Below are 20,266 nucleotides of genomic sequence, written 5' to 3'. Positions count from 1 at the left end.
AGTGTTGAATATCATTGCACAAAGATGGAAAAACTGAACAGATGATATAAATTATACAATAATTGCAAATATTTCGGCTCAACAAATGGCCTTCTTCGGTGACAAAAGTTTTAACAATAATGAGATATAATGTATAAGGTGTAAACATAGATCACTAATAATACAGGTAAGTTTTGGTCAATTGATTTTAATCCAAAATCCTGAATATAATAATATTTATGACTTCACTTGTTCTTGATTTATTATAAGTGGTTTATCTAATACCAAATTAATGTCTCTAGTTCACCCATAAACTCTCCAACACAGAAATTATAATAATGCCTTGAGTTGCTGTCTCATAAGCATAAACCCAAATCTCAATTTCTAAAGGACAAATGTCTGAAGTTTGTAATAAACTGTAAGTGTGATGAGAAGTATATTAATATATATAAAGACTAAGTACTAAACTATTATTTATTCAAGAATCTAAAAGTATATGCATTTATTTACAATATGGCAACTGGGGACTTATACAACTGCAATTAAAAACCAATAATGTATAATGTTCTATCTCCATATGCAAAGGGAGATAACTCTAACTAAATCTTGAAACTTGGAATTGAGATAATTTTTCATAGATTGACTAAAAATTTTGTATCGAAATAGCCAAATACAGATGCTTGCAGCTGTAGCCCCAAGTTGAAATAATGAGAAGGATAAAAATCAATTCACTCCTTGCTGTCAGTACAAATTTTAATTGTTCAAAGTAGAGGTCATTTGAATTTGAGCTTGTCTAAGTACATCTGGAGAGGTATGAATATATTTGGTATAACAATCTGAGGACCATCGTCCCAAAGTTTGAATAAGATGATCTTCCAGTCGTGCTTTGTGTGCAGTAGTTGCAGCACCACTTCTGAATGAATGACCATTATACTTTTCGCTGGATAATCCTAATTTGTCTAATGTACATTTAACATGAGAAATGAAAAAATTTCTTGACAATGGATCACCTTTATTAGTAATAAAAAAGGACTCAGAATTGCTAAAAATACTCATTCTGAGTCTATAGTATTTTTGAAGTACTACTACAGGACATATATCTGTATTGTTTTTGAACAAAGGAATAGTAATACCATACCTAAAAGGATCAGTCTTTGATTTCTTAAGATGCACAAAAATACAATCATTTGTTATTTGAACATCACTCAGACATAAATTTGATTCATGATCAAATTTTTTTGTATCATTAACAGAAAATTCACCACATCTTAAAAACCCGAAAAAAGCTGTTACACATGCAGCTTCTATTAAAACATCTGTATAACTATCAAAAATACAATTGCGTAGTAAAAAACACATTTTGTATAAAATATCAAATGTTATGGGTAAACGAATTCTCTTAGGCATAATGGCATGTTTCTTTTTCAAACCTACTAATACTGATTTTAATTTTGGCAATGGTTTACCAACAAAATTCTCTAATGGATTAACACCCCCTTTAAGTAAGTAATAGAAACGTATACCACATAGGTAGGATTTAATGGTGGAATATCTCAGATGTTTATTAGATTCGCAATAGGCTATGAAACGCATCAACAAGTTCTCAGAAACTGGTGGTAACTGGAAAGTTGACCAAGTTGATCCTTGTAATTGTAAGAACTTAAGATAATGTTCATATCCCACGTTGTACAAAGCTTTAGTTGAATCTGCAACAGCGAAAGTTTGTAAATTTTCTACTGCGATGTCCAAATAATCTCTTCCAGGGTTGGACAAGGAGTTGCTGCTTTCTCTGCCTCTGGTGCTAACTGATGAAATTTGTTCATCTGTAAACGAGATAAAGAGTCAGCGATTAAGTTCAATTTTCCAGGCACATGTTCGCTGTAAAATGCAAAGTTAAATTTTGCTGCACACATAACAAGACGTCTCATCAGTTTCATGATTATTGGATCTTTTGACCGACCTTTTTATACCATCCTTTTCCCCATAAAACAGCTGATACCACGATAGGATATAACTCCAAAAAGGCAATAGATAGAGCTTTATCCGAAATAGTTGGGAGGTCTGTAGGCCAAGTGTCACAAAACCATTTTCCTTGATAAAAACCTCCAAAACCAATGGTAGACGAAGCATCCGTAAATAAATGCATGTCAGCTGCAGATGTTAAATGAGATTCATAGAACATGTTAATTCCATTCCACGTTGACAAAAATTGTAGCCACATTGTTAAATCAGATTTACACTCTTTATTTAAATGGACATAATGGTGGCTCTCTTTGACAGAACACATCAGTCTATATAGGTAAGTAACAAAGGCTCGACCTGGCAAAATTACTCTAGTAGCAAAGTTAAGATGTCCAAGTAATTGTTCGAGTTCTCTACGCGTACAAGATTTTTTATCTAAAACAAAACTTATAAATTGTGTGATTCTCTCAACCTTGTCTAACGGAAGTCTAGCCTGCATATTAATTGTGTCCAAAATAATGCCTAGGTATTCTAGTTCGCAAACTGGTCCAACAGTCTTCTTACTTGACAAAGGAATATTAAGTTTGTTAAAAATAAGGCTTAACAATGCCATTGTTCTTTCTCCACAATCAGAAGGTTTGTCTACAGTTAAAAAGTCATCTAAAAGATGGAAAATGACTTTAATATCATAATTGTTCTGAGCTATCCAGCACACACTTGTAGATAAAGAGTCGAACAGACGGGGACTAGAGCGACACCCAAAAGGTAAACGAACGTAATGATAGTACTGACCATTCCACTTGACACAAAAGAGATGCCACTGTTCTTTTTTAATCGGAAGTTGTTTGAACGCATCTGAGATGTCCACCTTACAACAAAGGGACTTAGAACCATATCTTTGAATTGCATTAATAGCATCATCAATTTTAATGTATGTCAAGGAACATAGGTCTTTATCTATTAAATCGTTAACACTGTAGTGCTCATCTAAATTATGAGGAGATGATAAATCAATTATAAGCCTTTGTTTTTTGGAATATTTGTGTGTAGCAATACCCAATGGACTTACTCTATAACTTAAAAAAGGCGGTTGAGAAAAAGGGCCCTTTAAAAAACCTTTGTCAACCTCCTGTTGTAACAAATTTGTGACTACTTCAGGATTTTTCCTGGCAGTTAAAGAATTTTTACATTCATAAATAGGTAAATTTACATCTGAAACTAACATATCAAATCCATAACGAAGGCTGTTACATAAAAAGTTCACGAAATGCCTATCTGGATGATTTAAAAGTTCCCTTTCTAATTGATCAATGTTTATAGGTGTTGACGGGACATCTGTTGTATCAATAGAATCTAGTCATTTTGATTTACTGTTGGGCTGTCTAACTGGGAATGATTTGTTATGTTCCTGTTGGGTTCCTGGCATAGATTTATTAGTGGAACATTCAAACTTTCCATGGGTTTTCTTGCAGATTTTACACACGTGAGCATATCGGCAATAAGGTTTGACACAACCTTTGGGTTGATTAAAATTATTACAGATTTGCATTCCATCATGCACCACAATATCTCTTCCATATTTATCCTGTGTAGGTTGAGTTTTAGAATTTTGATATCCCCTGTTATTCCCACACATAGATGATTTGTGAAGTGTTGAAGAACAGAAATTGCACATATTAACTGTAGATCCAGCACAAACCATTTGTCTCAATTCTAAATCACCCCTTGACCAGTCAATTTTTATATTGTGTTCTTGTAACATGATTGAACATTTTGCGCTAAACATTTTATGGTATTCAAAAAATTTTCCTGGCCACACATTTGCGGTTTCAATTATGTGTGATAGGTAGCAATCCAATTCCTCTGCCCTGTTTGGAAAAACTTGACACATAATTTTTTTGAATCTTCCAAAAGCTATAATGAATTCGTCTAAAGTTAAATTCCGTTTTAATCGGTCATCATTTTCCTTAAACTTTTGCTGGTTGGGTGTTTCATAGTTTGGAAGTAGAAGAATGTTTAAGTTTATGTCTTTACCTGAGATTATTTTGGTGCGAATCTCTGGAGAAACCATATCAACTCCAGAAAATGATGTGGCAGGATATCCATGTTTTGTCATTTGCATGTGTTGGTTTTGCATGGAGAAGATAGGAACTTGTGATGCAAAACTGTTCGGAAAATTCATCTGATTGGGGTTTGTTTGTGTAAATTCTCCCAACGTAGGGTTTTGAACACCAAAAGTGTTTTGGTTAACGGGTAAAGTTGATCCAGGCCCGGGGTTAAAGTTCATGGCGGAATGCAAGTTGAATTTATTATTAGTCTGTTTTGGAACACCGGCAATAACTTGCTGACATAATTGCAAAGTGTTGTTAACAAGAGCATAGTCAAGCGTGTTGAGATCAGTCCTGGGCGGAAATGCGTGGTTTTGATGCGCAGAAGCACCTACTGCTGGTAAAGGCGTGGGTTCCACTGTATTCATCCGCGATGTAGATGCTATCGGAATTAAGCTAGAAAATTCGGCATTTTGAGTATTTGTAGGTGATAGAATAACATCATCTTCTAAATTTGGTGATAAAGACGTATTTACAGTAGCACTGATGTTGTTAATTTCAGTATTTCCATTGTCAGAACTTTCCGGACTACTTTTTTTATTATCCAAGAAAATACGCTTCAATTGTTTATTAGTGAAGTTTTCGGATATTTTAATCCCTAGCAAAGCTAATTTCTCTTTCAGCTCTGTTGATGTCCAATTATTCGGATTATTAGGATCTAGTTCTGGACCACGTGTCCTTTTCCTGGTATCCCTTCTTTTAGGACCCATAACGAGACGAACGTTTTACACTGATAATTTGTCCAATTATATTAACATCAGACTAAACTCAAAGTTATTCTATATGAAGAAGTCCTTCTTGATGTATAAATAAACAAAGTACACAGTTTCAGGTCAAAACCCTGACCAAAAAGCTGACCAAAACAATAGAAGTTCATGTATTCCTTGCATCAGATATCATACACCAATATCGTGAGAAGTAATGACGTAGCAATATAGATAAGAAAGGAATGTGCACTGTGACATCATAGACCGTGTGCAAAGATAATTAACTACCCAATAGAGTGAGGTGACAAGTTCATAATAAACTCCAATTATAATAAATATAATTTTAATTAAACACTAGACTGTAAATTTAATTATTTCTTTCTATTGATTCCATCTGGATGGAGGACACCCAGTGTTTTTATACACTTTCTTTCAGACTCATATAATTTTTCCTGTTTGTGTAGTATTGTCAATTTTGATGATCCAATACCTATTAAGTTTACTGGTTGGTAGATTCTTATAGACTCTATATATATATATATATTCTCTATTTACACCAATTTTGTGTGCTCCCTTTGGTTTGGAAACTTTTATAGGTTAAAAAGAATATCTTAGATGTCTGTTTTACTGTCTCAATGATGTCTAGCTGTTATACTGTCTCAATGATGCCTGTTACACTGTCTCAATGATGTCTGTTATACTGTCTCAATGTTGTTTGTTATACTGTCTCAATGATGTCTGTTTTACTGTCTCAATGATGTATATTATACTGTCTCAATGATGTCTGTTGTACTGTCTCAATGATGTCTGTTATACTGTCTCAATGATGTCTGTAATACTGTCTCAATGATGTGTTATACTGTCTGTATCAATGATATCTGTTATACTGTCTCAAATATGTGTGTTATACTGTCTTAATGATGTCTGTTATACTCTCTCAATGATGTCTGTTATACTGTCTCAATGATGTCTGTTATACTTTCTCAATAATGTCTGTTATACTGTCTCATTGATGTCTGTTATACTGTCTCAATGATGTCTGTTATACTGTATGTGTCAAGGATGTCTGTTATACTGTCTCAATGATGTCTGTTATACTGTCTCAATGTTGTTTGTTATACTGTCTCAATGATGTCTGTTTTACTGTCTCAATGATGTATATTATACTGTCTCAATGATGTCAGTTGTACTGTCTCAATGATGTCTGTTATACTGTCTCAATGATGTCTGTAATACTGTCTCAATGATGTGTTATACTGTCTGTATCAATGATGTATGTTATACTGTCTTAAATATGTGTGTTATACTGTCTTAATGATGTCTGTTATACTCTCTCAATGATGTCTGTTATACTGTCTCAATGATGTCTGTTATACTTTCTCAATAATGTCTGTTATACTGTCTCAATGATATCTGTTATACTCTCTCAATGATGTCTGTCATACTCTCTCAATGATGTCTGTTATACTCTCTCAATGATGTCTGTTATACTGCCTCAATAATGTCTGTTATACTGTCTCAATGATGTATGTTATACTGTCTCAATGATGTCTGTTATACTGTCTCAATGGTGTCTGTTATATTGTCTGTCTCAATGATGTCTGTTATACTGTCACAATGATGTCTGTTATTCTGTCTCAATGATGTCTGTTAAACTGTCTTAATGATGTCTGTTATACTGTCTAAATGATGTCTGTTATACTTTCTCAATGATTTCTGTTTTACTGTCTCAATGATGTATGTTATACTGTCTCAATGATGTCTGTTATACTGTCTGTCTCAATGATGTCTGTTATACATGTACTGTCTAAATGATGTATGTTATACTGTCTCAATGATGTCTGTTATATTGTCTCAATGATGTCTGTTATACTGTCTGTCTCAATGTAGTCTGCTATACTGTCTCAATGATGTCTGTTATACTGTCTGTCTCAATGTAGTCTGCTATACTGTCTCAATGATGTCTGTTATACTGTCTGTCTCAATGTAGTCTGCTATACTGTCTCAATGATGTCTGTTATACTGTCTGTCTCAATGTAGTCTGCTATACTGTCTCAATGATGTCTGTTATACTGTCTGTCTCAATGTAGTCTGCTATACTGTCTCAATTATGTCTGTTATACTGTCTCAATGATGCACACCTTGCCTTTCAGTCATAAAACTTTCTAGCATGATTTTTGTACTCAGACTCAAGAATCAACCAATCAAAATACTGCATTTCATGTTTCGAGCATGATTTTTGTGCTCCAAGCACTGAGCAAAGTTTTATGACTTCAACCCCTGATGTCATTTAAATTGTTTGTATTTTTAGGTCTAGATCACATGAGAGCTTTAGTTTATGAACACTGTAAGAAACTGTTAGAGAATCTTATGTTACTAGCTGCCCAAGATAACGAGAATGTTGCCAGAACTTTATTACAGTACAGAAGTAATATTACAGATACACTAACACTGATAGCAGAAGACAGAGATATTCATGGAGCATTGGGTTAGTACTATACATACAAGGATCGGGCTTAGAAAAAGAATATTGTTATTGATTTGATCTAAATATCTGGAAAAATCCCTTTTAAAAAGGCCTCATATCTGGTAGAGAAATGTATGACACTTTATTAAAAACAGATTGTTATCCCAAGAAAACATTGTCAACAGCGGCAAAGCCAAGGTTGACGATGCTTTATTCGAGGGGTATCAATCTGCTCTATCACCCTCTCAGCTATGTGTTATTTAATTTATTATACTGAATGTCCTTTCATTATTGTCTTTTATAGATTAATTGTATTTTAAAAGTATTTCTATTTTCTATTTTCCTCTGTGTAACTAAAGGGCCAAGTTTATTGTAGATAAAGAAAATTGTAAGTAGCAAGAATGTTCAGTAAAGTAAGATCTACAAACACATCACCATCATCAAAATACAATTTTGTCATGAATCCATCGGTATCCTTTGTTTAATACATGTATGCACATAGACCAAGGTGAGCGACACAGGCTCTTAAGAGCCTCTAGTTTTGTATTAAGCTTCCTTTTAATGGTATAGATATCAAGATTGAGGAAAGGGTAGTGGTCATTGTCATTACATGTATCAGCTTTAATTAAAGTTAGTTCAACAGGATGAATTTCTTTAGTATACATCAAAGTTGTAATTTTTGAGAGCCAATATATCATCCAAATATCTAAAAGTATTGTTAAATTTTTGTGTCAGATGCTGTATCAATGGGTCGTCATGAATGTATCAAGGAGGAAATAATGCATTCAAAATATTTTGTAGGGATTTCACATGTAAAATTAGAAATATTTTGCAGCTATTTTCTTTGAAATCTGTTATGAAATGACTTTTGTGCATTAAATACTGTGTTCACTGAAGGAAATTCAATTTTCATATGATGGGATTTAGTTATGTAAAAGATTAAAAATTTCAAAACTGGAATGCAAGTAGGAGTTTGTGTGATTTCAATCAACTGTGACTTTAAATGTGATGACTAACCTAATGGGTGTGTATTTTAATGTATTACAGCAGAGAGTGGGGGAGAAGAGGTGATGTTGAGGTCAATGATCAGTGTTGACAGCAGTCAGACTGTAGTGCCAGATGTGACCACACCTATAGAACAACCCACTGATCCAGAATTGTTACAAACTGTTGAGGAAGTGGCTAAGGCCATACTGGATTTTATGGAAATAAGGTAGAGTTATTAATGTTGAAATAAATTCAATGGGTCATTTTGAAAAATAATGGGCCATGTTGTCATATGAGTGGGCAATTTGAATTGACTACAGTAAAAAAAAAAAGGACACAGTTTATTTCAGCAAAGAGATGGTGGTACTTACCTTTATGATTATAATTAATATCATGGATATTGTTCCTGTGATTTTGTAATTTCAATTAATATACAAAAACTTCTTCCAAACTGGGCAATATTTAAGATAACCTTTATTTACAATGTTAAAACTGGTACTGTTGCAATTGCCTTGTTAATGTTCATTTTTTTACATTAAATTTGGGTCTTCGTCAATACCATACTTATTCCAGACGTTCTGTATAACAGGACGTTTCTGCCATTTCCTCTGCACTTCTTGTATTATTATTACTTCATCACAATGATAAGAATAACAGTAGAGAGTATCATTAATTGATAGAACAAAATACCAATTCGCTGAAGCATTGTTTACAAAATTCCAAAACAATCCAGAGACCAAAAAAAAAATGACAAGGACAGTTAAGCGCCTTATATGGAGACAAATGCTATATTCATAAAAAGGCTTTGGTTTTTATATGGTCGTAGATTGGTATCAGATAGGCGACGTCAGCGGCGTCCAAAGACATTTGGTTTTCGCACTCTAACTTGAGAAAAAGCTAATAGAAATCTATTAAATTTAAACACAAGGTTTATGACCAAAAAAAGAAGGTTGGGATTGATTTTTGGTGTTTTGGTCCCAACAGTTTAGGAATTAGGGGCCAAAAAGGGCCAAAATAAGCATTTTTCTTGGTTTTCGCACAACAACTTCAGTATAAGTGAACAGAAATCTATGAAATTTATAATAAGGTCTATGACCACAAAAGGAAAATTGGGATTGATTTTGGGAGTTTTAGTCCCAACAGTTTAAGAATTAGGGGCAAAAAACAGGTCCGAAATAAGCATTTTTCTTGGTTTTCGCACAACAACTTCAGTATAAGTGAACAGAAATCTATGAAATTTATAATAAGGTCTATGACCACAAAAGGAAAATTGGGATTGATTTTGGGAGTTTTAGTCCCAACAGTTTAAGAATTAGGGGCCAAAAAGGGCCAAAATAAGCATTTTTCTTGGTTTTCGCACAACAACTTCAGTATAAGTGAACAGAAATCTATGAAATTTATAATAAGGTCTATGACCACAAAAGGAAAATTGGGATTGATTTTGGGAGTTTTAGTCCCAACAGTTTAAGAATTAGGGGCAAAAAACAGGTCCGAAATAAGCATTTTTCTTGGTTTTTGCACAATAACTTTAGTATTAGTTTATAGAAATCTATGAAATTTTGACACAAGGTTTATAACCACAAAAGGAAGGTTTGGATTGATTTCGGGAGTTTACGAATTAGGGACCAAAAGGGTCCAAAATTAAACTTTGTTTGATTTGATCAAAAAATGAATTATTTGGGTTCTTTGATATGCCAAATTTAACCATGTATTCAGATTCTTAATTTTTGGTTCTGTTTTCAAATTAGAGTACATTAAGGTCCAAAGGGCCCAAAATTAAACTTAGCTTGATTTTAACAAAAATTGAATTTTTGGGGTTCTTTGATATGCTGAATCTAAACATGTACTTAGATTTTTATGCCCCACCTACGATAGTAGAGGGACATTGTGTTTTCTGGTCTGTGCCTCCGTCCGTTCGTCCATCTCTGTGTCTGTTCGCTTCAGGTTAAAGTTTTTGGTAACGGTAGTTTTTGAAGAAGTTTAAGTCTAATCAACTTGAAACATAGTACACATGTTTCCCATGATATGATCTTTCTAATTTCAATGCCAAATTATAGTTTTGACCCCAATTTCATGGTCCACTGAACATAGAAAATGATAGTGCGAAGTTCAGGTTAAAGTTTTTGATCAAGGTAGTTTTTGATGAAGTTAAAGTTACATCAACTTGAAACTTAGTACACATGTTCCTTATGATATGATCTTTCTAATTTTAATTCCAAATTAAAGTTTTGACCCTAATTTTACGGTTCACTGGACATAGAAAATTATAGTGCGAGTGGGGCGTCTGTGTACTATGGACACATTCTTGTTAATTATGGGCCCAGTTTTCAAGTTGGTCCAAATCGGGGTCCAACATTATTATATTAAGTATTGTGCAATAGCAAGAAATTTTCAATTGCACAGTATTGCGCAATAGCAAGAAATCTTCAATTGCACAGTATTGTGCAATAGCAAGAAATTTTCAATTGCACAGTATTGTGCAATAGCAAGAAATCTTCAATTGCACAGTATTGTGCAATAGCAAGAGATCTTCAATTGCTCAGTATTGTGCAATAACAAGAACAGTGAACAAGAAATATCTAATTTCACAATATTGCGCAATAGCAAGAAATTTTCAATTGCACAGTTTTTATGAAATATTCTTTGAAAATTGGAGTTATCTTTCTTTGTCCAGAATAGTAATTGAATCAACTTAAATCATTGTTTTATACAATATACAATGTATACTGACTTTTACTACCAACTAATAAATTAAAACAATCTTTACTATTCAGTGATTACAAGCACTTTTTTACATTTTAATTTATGATGTATTTAAATAATTAGCTATTGTTGCAAGCTCCATTAGAAATTTGAATTGAGATCAGTTTTGGAATAAGGGAAAGGGGGATGTGAGAAAAAAAATTAGGGGGGGGGGGGGGAGGGTTCAATTTTTCTCATTTCAAATTTCTTAAATAAAGAAAAATTTTTCAAACATTTTTTTTGAGAGGATTAATATTCAACAGCATAGTGAATTGTTCATTAGACCATATTCATCCTGTGTCAGAAACCTATACTGTGTGTCAACTATTTAATCACAATCCAAATTTAGAGCTGAATCCAGCTTGAATGTTGTGTCCATACTTGCCCAAACTGTTCAGGGTTCAACCTCTGCGGTCATATAAAGCTGCACCCTGCAGAACAACTGGTTTTAATCGAAATAATTAAAAGATTATGATTAGAGTTTTTTGGGTACCTATTTATACCACTTGGCTCTATTATTACCATAATCTGTAATCTGTAATATATATTCTGCCAATGTAGGCACACCTCTTCCCGAGTAATGGAGTTCACAACATGAATTAAATATCTTCCACCAATATCACTGTTTATCTTACCTCCTATACATTTCTAGGAATATGATTGGTTAAAAGCGTCCTCGTGGAAACCGTGTATATTTAATATTAGGTTAGTTGGGAGGTGGGGCTTATTTCATACATGGTTAGTAGTGGAGTTACGTCCCTTTATATTCCATATAAGGTAATAAGGAGGTGGGGCTTATTTCATACACGGTTAGTAGTGGTGTAACGTCCCTTTAGAAAAACAAAACAGTACTGAGAAAAAATCTTAAAGGTTTCAACAGACGAAGAAAGTGATGATAAATAAATTCACAAAACACATTTAAATCTAACAAGTTGTCATTGTTGGTATCTGTTTTTTTGTAGAATCAAAGGAAGTAGTTTCTTACTCATGTTAATGCTAACTGTATTGAAGACTTGCTCATTTTGATAGGTCACTAGTCTAAATTTTACACGTTAAGATAGTCGGTAAGATAAATTTGTTACATAGTGTGCTATTGACGTAATACGGTATATATGGGGTCAGTAAATTCCATATGGGGATTCGAGCTTCGCTCTCACCCCATATGGAATTTACTGACCCCATATATACCGTATTAGGTCACTAGCACACTATGTAACTAATAATACTATATACATTCAAATATTTATTGTCATATAAACTCTGAACCATAACTTTGTGACAAATAATATAAACATACACAAAATACATTTAACAAACAAAACCTTAAAAACAAAAAAAGTAAAAAAGCAAAACAATCTATCTATATGATATATAAATATATTTTATAAATAAATCAAGAGTCCCCTGTCCTCAGTTCTAATGCCTGTTTAAAATAGGACCCTATGCTTTCTACTTCTTTTGAGGTGGATGGGCAAAGGCAAATTTTTCATTTTCTTGCAAAGGACATAAAATCTGGCATATGTTTAAAGACATTAAATTCTATCTCTTAGTTTAGGATTTTTTTTTACAGTATAAAATCAAATGGGCTTCATCCTCCATTGCATACCCGTAGCCAGGGGGGTTCTGGGGGTTCACTTTAATAAGCACTGTTATAGTCAACGTTTTGTTCAAATTGTGACTGTTAATGTCAAGTTCATGAGTCCAACGAATCCCCCCTTGGAAATTCCTGGCTACGGGCCTGCATTGTATTACAGGATGTGCATAATCTTTTTTCTCTAGGTATTTTTAAATGTCTTCCTTTTTCTATCATTAAATTATGATCATTTTTGTTATGTTACTTCTCTTTTCAAAAGATTTACAGTTTAAGTATTTTTCATTTCTAAATTTTGCTTTAAACTTTTATATAAATACAATTTTCTTTTTTGATCTATTTTTTCAATTTTTTTTTCAAATATATTTGTGTAGAAATTTAAGAATTGATGTTTTAAGGCCACGGTTTTTTAATTTGTTGGTTTACGGATTTTCTCCATGAAAAAGTCGGGTCGGTCGGTCGAAAAAAAAAAGAAAAAAAAAGATCTTTCAAGACATAAAACTGATATGCAAAATAAATATATATATATTTCACCTTTCTAATAATATGTTTGTCATACTATTTTGTCATCATTCTTAAATTTTAGTTCGATGAAATAGTATTTCTCAGCTGTAATAAACATCGCATGACATTGTCTAATAATTTCCCGTAAAAAAGGGGTGCATGGACATAGACGAAATTAAATCGTCATTTCACAAACAAGAAAAAGAGATTCATGTCGGTAGCTCTTAATTAAAACTTGGTGAATAGTAATTAGCACGAAAACTGATAAAGATAAAAATGTAAAAACGTCGTACGAAAATAAGTTTCAACACGCGTGTCAAAAACGTAATAGACTCGTCCACTGGAAAAACGAGAATATCGGGTTAAATAATAGTTGTCATGCATTCCCGTTTTTTTATCCAAATGGAACATATATTTTTTATTATCTATGAAAACAAGAAAATTTCAAATGATTTGTTAAAATTCAGAACTTTTACTCGGTGTCTTGAACTTCCACCTGTCCACATTTGGACAAGTCTATTTCTATGAGAACAGGCATCTTACGGACTGGTGACAAATAAAGGAAACAAACTTATTGTGTAACTAGTTTTAAACACAGATTTCGTTCCGCAAAATTATTTGCGCAAACAATATTTCAAGGTCATTAATAATTGATTTGTCTATTTTTAGAAACGTAAACTGAAAGTTTCATTTTTTCACAACAGAAAGTGTCATCACTTCTGTATTAAGTGATTTATGCATTTCTTTTCATAAAAAAAGGACATTTTAATTATTTTTCAGGGATAATGCATTTGTTAGGGTCGGCGGGAATAAAAAAGCATGAAAAGTCAATTTTATTTTTATTCTGGAAATCAGCAAAATCGGGTCGGTGGATCCGTAAACCAACAAATTAAAAAATCCTGGCCTAAGGTTTTTTTAACAACTTTGAGTAATTTTTTCTTTTGTTTCCTTTGTGAATGGATACATCCATGTTTACCTCTTTCAAAATATTTTTAACATATGTAAACCAGGTATAGCAACCTGAATTATCTAAACTTTTAGAAAGTAAAAAGGATTCATATAATAATGGATTTATTAAATTTCAGAATTTAGTAATCTTGATAAGTAAAGTATACTTTGAGTTTTATATACATCTCTAGTTGGTATCTCCCTAGCTCTGTTCTCACAGCTATGTTTGATGAAGGTTTTGTTCTAAGGATATACTTACAGAAAGACAAATGTAATTTTTCTAAACTTGATTTATCAGTAAAATTAAGGGGGTCTATATTTGTTTTGGAGTTATTTGCATGTTTTTCTGCTCTAAATTTTGATACATAAGTATCCATATTAAGTAATTTCTGAATTATAAGTGGCTATTGGTTTAACTATAGAATCATTGTACATCATATTCTTGATGATAAAATTGGGCTTATTGTCAATATAAGCAGCATCAACTCATTAAATACTTTAAAATCTAAAATATTTATCTAAAGGTATCACTGTTTAAGAGTAGACAACCAATCGTCACTTAAGGTTCATATAAAGTTATTATCTACTTTCTCTTCTTTTTTTATGGCCCCGCAACGAATTAATAATGTTCTGTATCACTTTAGAAACTTTTTCATTTCTTAACATTGCCATGTAAGCAAAAGGATCTAAAATCAGTTGTAAAATGTCAAATTGTTCATCTTTCATATTAAAAACAGCTAACTCTTCACTACAGGAATTACTTAAATCTTCCAAAATTGGTTTTCTGATATCTTCTAGACTTTGACACGTTAATATAGAATGTGGTAAAGTTTCTTCTGTTTCATTACACAGTTTGCATATAGACAGTTCTGAATTATTTATAAACATGGATCTATAGGAAAACACCAGAGACGTCCCAAAAATATATAGGTACTCCTATCATTGGAGGAACATTACACAGTTGTGTACACAAACATGGCGGCACAGAACACGATCGCAAATCCATTTGACAACATCTAAACTTTTCGATTCGACGTGAAAAATATCGTGCGCCACATGGGCGCTTAAATTTGTCACTCAATAGGCCATTACTGGTCGATAAGCGCAATAGGTGCATGGCGCACCTCCTTCCTGATCACTGCCTGTCCCATAGTTATAAGTGTTAATAAACCATATCCATTATAGAAATATGGTCAAAAATGTATTGAGAAAAAATATATATAAACTTTCAACTTGTATCTTATCTTAGCAGAAAATGATAATTTGTCAGTATTTTGCTTTTTATTTTCAGACGAGGTCGCCCACTTTGGAGTTGTGAAGACATTACTCCTCGTACATTAAATACTCAGAGTGCAGTACAGGTGGAATATTTCCTTAAACTTGTCATCAAATACTTTCAGGAGTTATCTCCTAAAGCTTTTGTAGAACAAAGATGGTCACAGGTGGCACTGCAAGTTGCCTTGTCTTGTTCATCTAGACATTATGCTGGCAGGTCATTTCAGGTTTGTTATCACATTTTTAGAAGTACAGAACACACATGGTCAATGTGATATAAATCTAGTTCCACTAATCTGATGTGATATAAATTTTAACCCCCAAGGTCCATGTGATATAAAATAAAATAAACCTATGAGGTCCATGTGAAATAAATCTAAACCAAACAGGCCCATGTGATATAAATATAAACCAAACAGGTCAATGTGATATATATAGATTATAACATGGCATTTTTCATATCAGACCCCTTATCAGCCCTAGGTCATAATATCAGCCTGAGAGCCGACATTGAAAGTTATGTTCTTTTTATCATATACTTTAAAAGAAGACATACAGACAAAAACTTTTCAAAACTTTTGAAAATGATTTGTTGTTATATTAGTTTTGCAATTTTTAATAATATATTTTCCTGATTTCTAAATTTAATTTTGTATCCAACTTTGTTATTAGGCGAGTGTAATATTTGAAAAAGACGTCTAGTTAAGGACTTTAATGCACCCACCTAACACACGGCTAATTTTTTTTTTAAATGAAAGAATAATGATTAAACTTTAATTTTTGCCCGGTCGTCACAAAATCGTACGGTGCAGTTTTTGTAAAATTGACGTTTATTTCAGAAATTGGTTGAAAATTATAAAATTACGACATGTTTTTCAAGCAAAGGAAATAAGTCGTCTCTCTTCTTTTAGACAGAATAATTAAGTGAATTAGATTCTTAAAATAATAAAAAAAACAATATTTATAACTGTAACTCCGCATGCTTTTGCATTCCTTCTAAATATTTGACATTTTGTACCAAAATTTTCATAATCCCGACCTTTTCGGATCTACAATTAAATTTTTATTAAATGTTTTTGCTCTCTATCCGTTTTAGAACACACCAAATTACTCGTCAGTTATCGCTTTTTCATTTAAGATCAAGACTTTATCTCAACATTTCTTAAAATCACGAATTTCTGTAATTTTATGATGTTGGGTAAAATCACTATAATTTCCGGAATCCCTTATCTATTTCGTTATCGTTTTTTACTGAATATATTAGTCGATTTCCGTGTACTTAATAGTGCTTTTAGAGTACGATAAATCATATTTAAACGGCTCTATTTCTATCTTTAACTTCAGTGTAGCTTAAATAGATATAAAATCGTCCGAAATAAAGATCAAATCAAAGTAAAACATAGTTTTTGAGTTCTGTAGAATTCACCCCTTTCTAAATAAGGAATCGTATCGGAAAATTGTAGAAAATCTTCCGAGTCGTGTCAAATTTTCACAGTCCAGTTCACAATGAAACCCTTCCTTTGCTAAAAAGCAAAAAAAAATATCCATTTAGTGACACAGATGCATAGTCTGTCATGTATTTACTACATAGCAACTATGTAGTTAAACACTTAAATGAAGATATGTAGTTGTATTGCCGCAGTGGGAAAACGAAAAGATAAAGTTTACAGAAGACTGGTCGATGAATATGAAAAAAATGAAAACATCCCATTTGAAAATACAAAATATCATAAGAGTTGCTATAAATATTTCAAAAGTAAGCACAACCTATCATCTTCTGTTTTGTCTGTACAAAGACTTTGTACTACATGTACCAATTCTACCGACCAGTCTCTTCTCATATATCAACGAGGGCAGTAGATCTACAACTCATTCTGATTTGTCTGTTTGTATATTTTGCAAATGTATAAAGCCTATAAGCAAGTTACACAACTTCATAAGGTATCCTCTGAGGAGCAAACTCAAGCTGTTTTGAGTGTTACTACATATATCTCCTACAATGATCTGATTTACGAAATAACTCATGATACTTTTACTATTAAATCTTTATACCATCGAGCTTGCATCGCTAAATATTTGCTACAAAATTTGAAATCAGAAATTAAAGAGCTATTTAGTTCTGAACATAAAACAGCTTTTACTAACATTTCGACGATTAAACATGACGTGCCTGTACACAAGGAAGTATTCTGGTTAACAACTTTAGTTACTTGATCAGTGAACCGGGCTTAATTTCTGCCCGAGGATAACCGCCGAGAAAACTACACAACATATGATCAGCTTCAACAAAAACTAAAAAACCATGGTCAATTTATAGTTACATGTATACAGCTTCAACAAGGCCAAGGTGCATCCAATATTGTATACAGTAGCTCTATAATTTTGTCTTATGCCGTAATGACGGAAAATTACCCGTTTAAAATGACTGTGATATACGATCTGTCAAAATTAAAGATCTGAGCAGTGACTGCGAAACTGGTTGCAAGCACTTTATGCAGCTACTTGTATTTTACGGAAGCAGATATAGGGTATAGTTGTAATCCAATCACCTTATCCATTATCTAAAACATTTCACTGGATTATTCAATTGAAATTATGCCATCTGCTTTAAAAACATTTCTGTATTGTCTTAAGCTTTTAGATGATGACAAATCTGCGGCAGTTAATAAAGCGTACGATATTCCTATTGACAAAGTTCTTAGACGTATGGCTTTAGTAGAATGTATATTATCTATAAATATTTTTTTACTCTTTTTCATTTAGGTTTATCACTACAAATGCACCGTATTTATGGACACACCTTTGATAACTATCAACAAGTTTGACTGATCAGGAGATTAGAAACAATAAAAATGGGGCATCCATTCTACATGGCATTATTTTTCTTCTGGGGGTTAAAATTTTATCCAAGACAATGTCGACCTAACTTCAGAAACAATAACAGATCTCCGTATGACTTTGGTTGGCTAAAAGGCAACATCGGTCCGGTATGATGTCATTCAACTTTCTACAAGATTTGATCTGTTCACGCATTGGTATAGATATAGGGGGAGGGTTGAGATTTCCAAAAACATATTTAACCCCGCCGCAATTTTGCGCCTGTCCCAAGTCAGGAGCCTCTGGCCTTTCTTAGTTTTGTATAACTTTTATTTTAACTTTTTATATTTCGAAGCTTAGTATGACGTCCATTATCATTTCAAACTAGTACATGTTTGTGTAGGGGCCAGCTGAAGAACGCCTCCAGATTTGGGAGTTTCTTGCTGCATTGACGACCCATTGGTGGTTTTTGGCCGTTGCCTGCTTTTAAGCGCGTTGATGTCTCTTTGACAAATCCCTCATGTCCATTCCAAATTTTTAATTCAATCTGTATATAGTAGATCTTGTGTCCGCTTTGAGCAAAACCTCTACTGTACTGATATATGCCCATGCCAAGGAAGTTGTCTTTGTATGGATATGTTGACCGATAAGAATGATGAGATTATAAGTTTAAATGAATCTATAATATTCCGATATCGCAATATTCCGACACCTAAATGGACCAACATCCCATTGGTCCGACGTTTCGATCATTTAGGTTATACGCTAACGGGATTTTAACATCAGAAAGCCAAATAAAAGGTTCAATATTAGGATAGCCTGGTCCTCCGTTTGAAGCGGTGAAACAAGATAAAAAAAAAGTAATACTTAGTGCCAAAGTAGCCGAACGTCATCACCAGCGTAATTTAAAAAGAGTACAAACTACTTTGTCAAGTGTTGTTTGATTAATTATATATCTCAAGATACACGGCGGCCGACTGAAGTAAAATCAAACACAGTTTGACGTACAATGGGTGATCATATTTTCCTTGTGATGTTTTATATTAAAACTATCAATTTGTTGATATAAATATACTAGTAGCACTTTACTCATTTTAGTTATGTTTGTTAGTACTCTTATCATATCTGATTTAGTGATGTATGAGTTGTTAATGTCTGTGTCATGTTGGTCTTTTGTGGATAGTTGTCTCATTGACAATCATACCACATCTTCTTTTTTATATATCAACATATTGCACTACAATAATAAAAGAAAATCTGCTCTATGGTTGTCTGATCTTGAAGCGGTTGGCAAGCTTTCAAACTAACAGGAGACCATACGCTTCCTCAATTTTAATGAACAGCTCATCATGGGACTTTTCTAAACAATTAAAAATACGTCATTTGTTATGTTTTCCTCTTGCTTCAAATAATTTGTTTCGGATTATTTATATCAAATTTGCAGATATATGTTTGTAAATACGTGCAATCAAATGATATGGAGGTATTATAAGATATAGATAATGCAATGGCGACTACAGATACATTTGTGTGACTTAAATGGTTGATTTTCAAAGACTCCGAGAGAAAACGTTATGTAACATGTGTTACCGTTAAAATCAACCAAAATTAATTAATATTATGATAGAAATATATTTTCCCAACAGTAATACAGCATTCCTATAAAATTGTTTCGTTTTTGCATTTGTTTTGACTCGATTTTACAACTGGAAGTATCCGTGAATTGAAATTGCACCCATGACCTTTGACCTCGATTTAAAAAAAAATGCACCATAATTTCTTTTGACGACCGGAATATTTAGAAAGTACACATTCTTAGCTTTCTAATGATATATAATTTAGCCGTGTGTTAGGTAGGTGCATTAAAAATGTAAATTTGGCTCTCATATCACTCGCCTATATGTTTTACACAAAGAAACGTACCAGTGAGGTATATTTTCTGGAATTTGCCGAATGACGTCGAAATGTCTTCCACTAGCGTTACAGCAAAGTCAAACATGCGATAATAACAGTAGCAGTCGATATGAAACAGAAGCAGTTGATAAAAACCAGAAGCAGTTGATAACAAAAGTCATATCACACGGCTAAGGCAATTCTTCAAATTTAATTTATATATGTAAAAATAAGTTTTATCATGGGGTACATTTAAACCATCATTTTCTATAAGTATATGATAAAA

General features: G+C 32.8%; 1 protein-coding gene across 13 annotated transcripts in view; it reads left to right on the top strand.

The window, feature by feature from the left end:
• LOC139486839 (protein furry-like) overlaps positions 1–20,266 on the top strand; it is a 380,646-nt gene that overhangs the window by 164,331 nt on the left and 196,049 nt on the right. For all 13 annotated transcript variants that reach the window (XR_011655645.1, XR_011655644.1, XR_011655643.1 and 10 more), the window contains 3 exons: positions 7,068–7,244; positions 8,271–8,436; positions 15,287–15,497. Coding sequence is in view for 10 of the 13 variants with exons in the window: in XM_071271853.1 (XP_071127954.1) it covers positions 7,068–7,244; positions 8,271–8,436; positions 15,287–15,497 (554 nt within the window). In the remaining 3 variants the exon portion in view is untranslated. The remainder of the gene's footprint in view (positions 1–7,067; positions 7,245–8,270; positions 8,437–15,286; positions 15,498–20,266) is intronic.

This window comes from Mytilus edulis, chromosome 8 (assembly GCF_963676685.1).
Source record: "Mytilus edulis chromosome 8, xbMytEdul2.2, whole genome shotgun sequence".
NCBI lineage: Eukaryota > Metazoa > Mollusca > Bivalvia > Mytilida > Mytilidae > Mytilus > Mytilus edulis.
The sequence above is the reverse complement of the archived record's forward strand: the minus strand, read 5'-3'. Positions and strand labels throughout refer to the sequence as shown.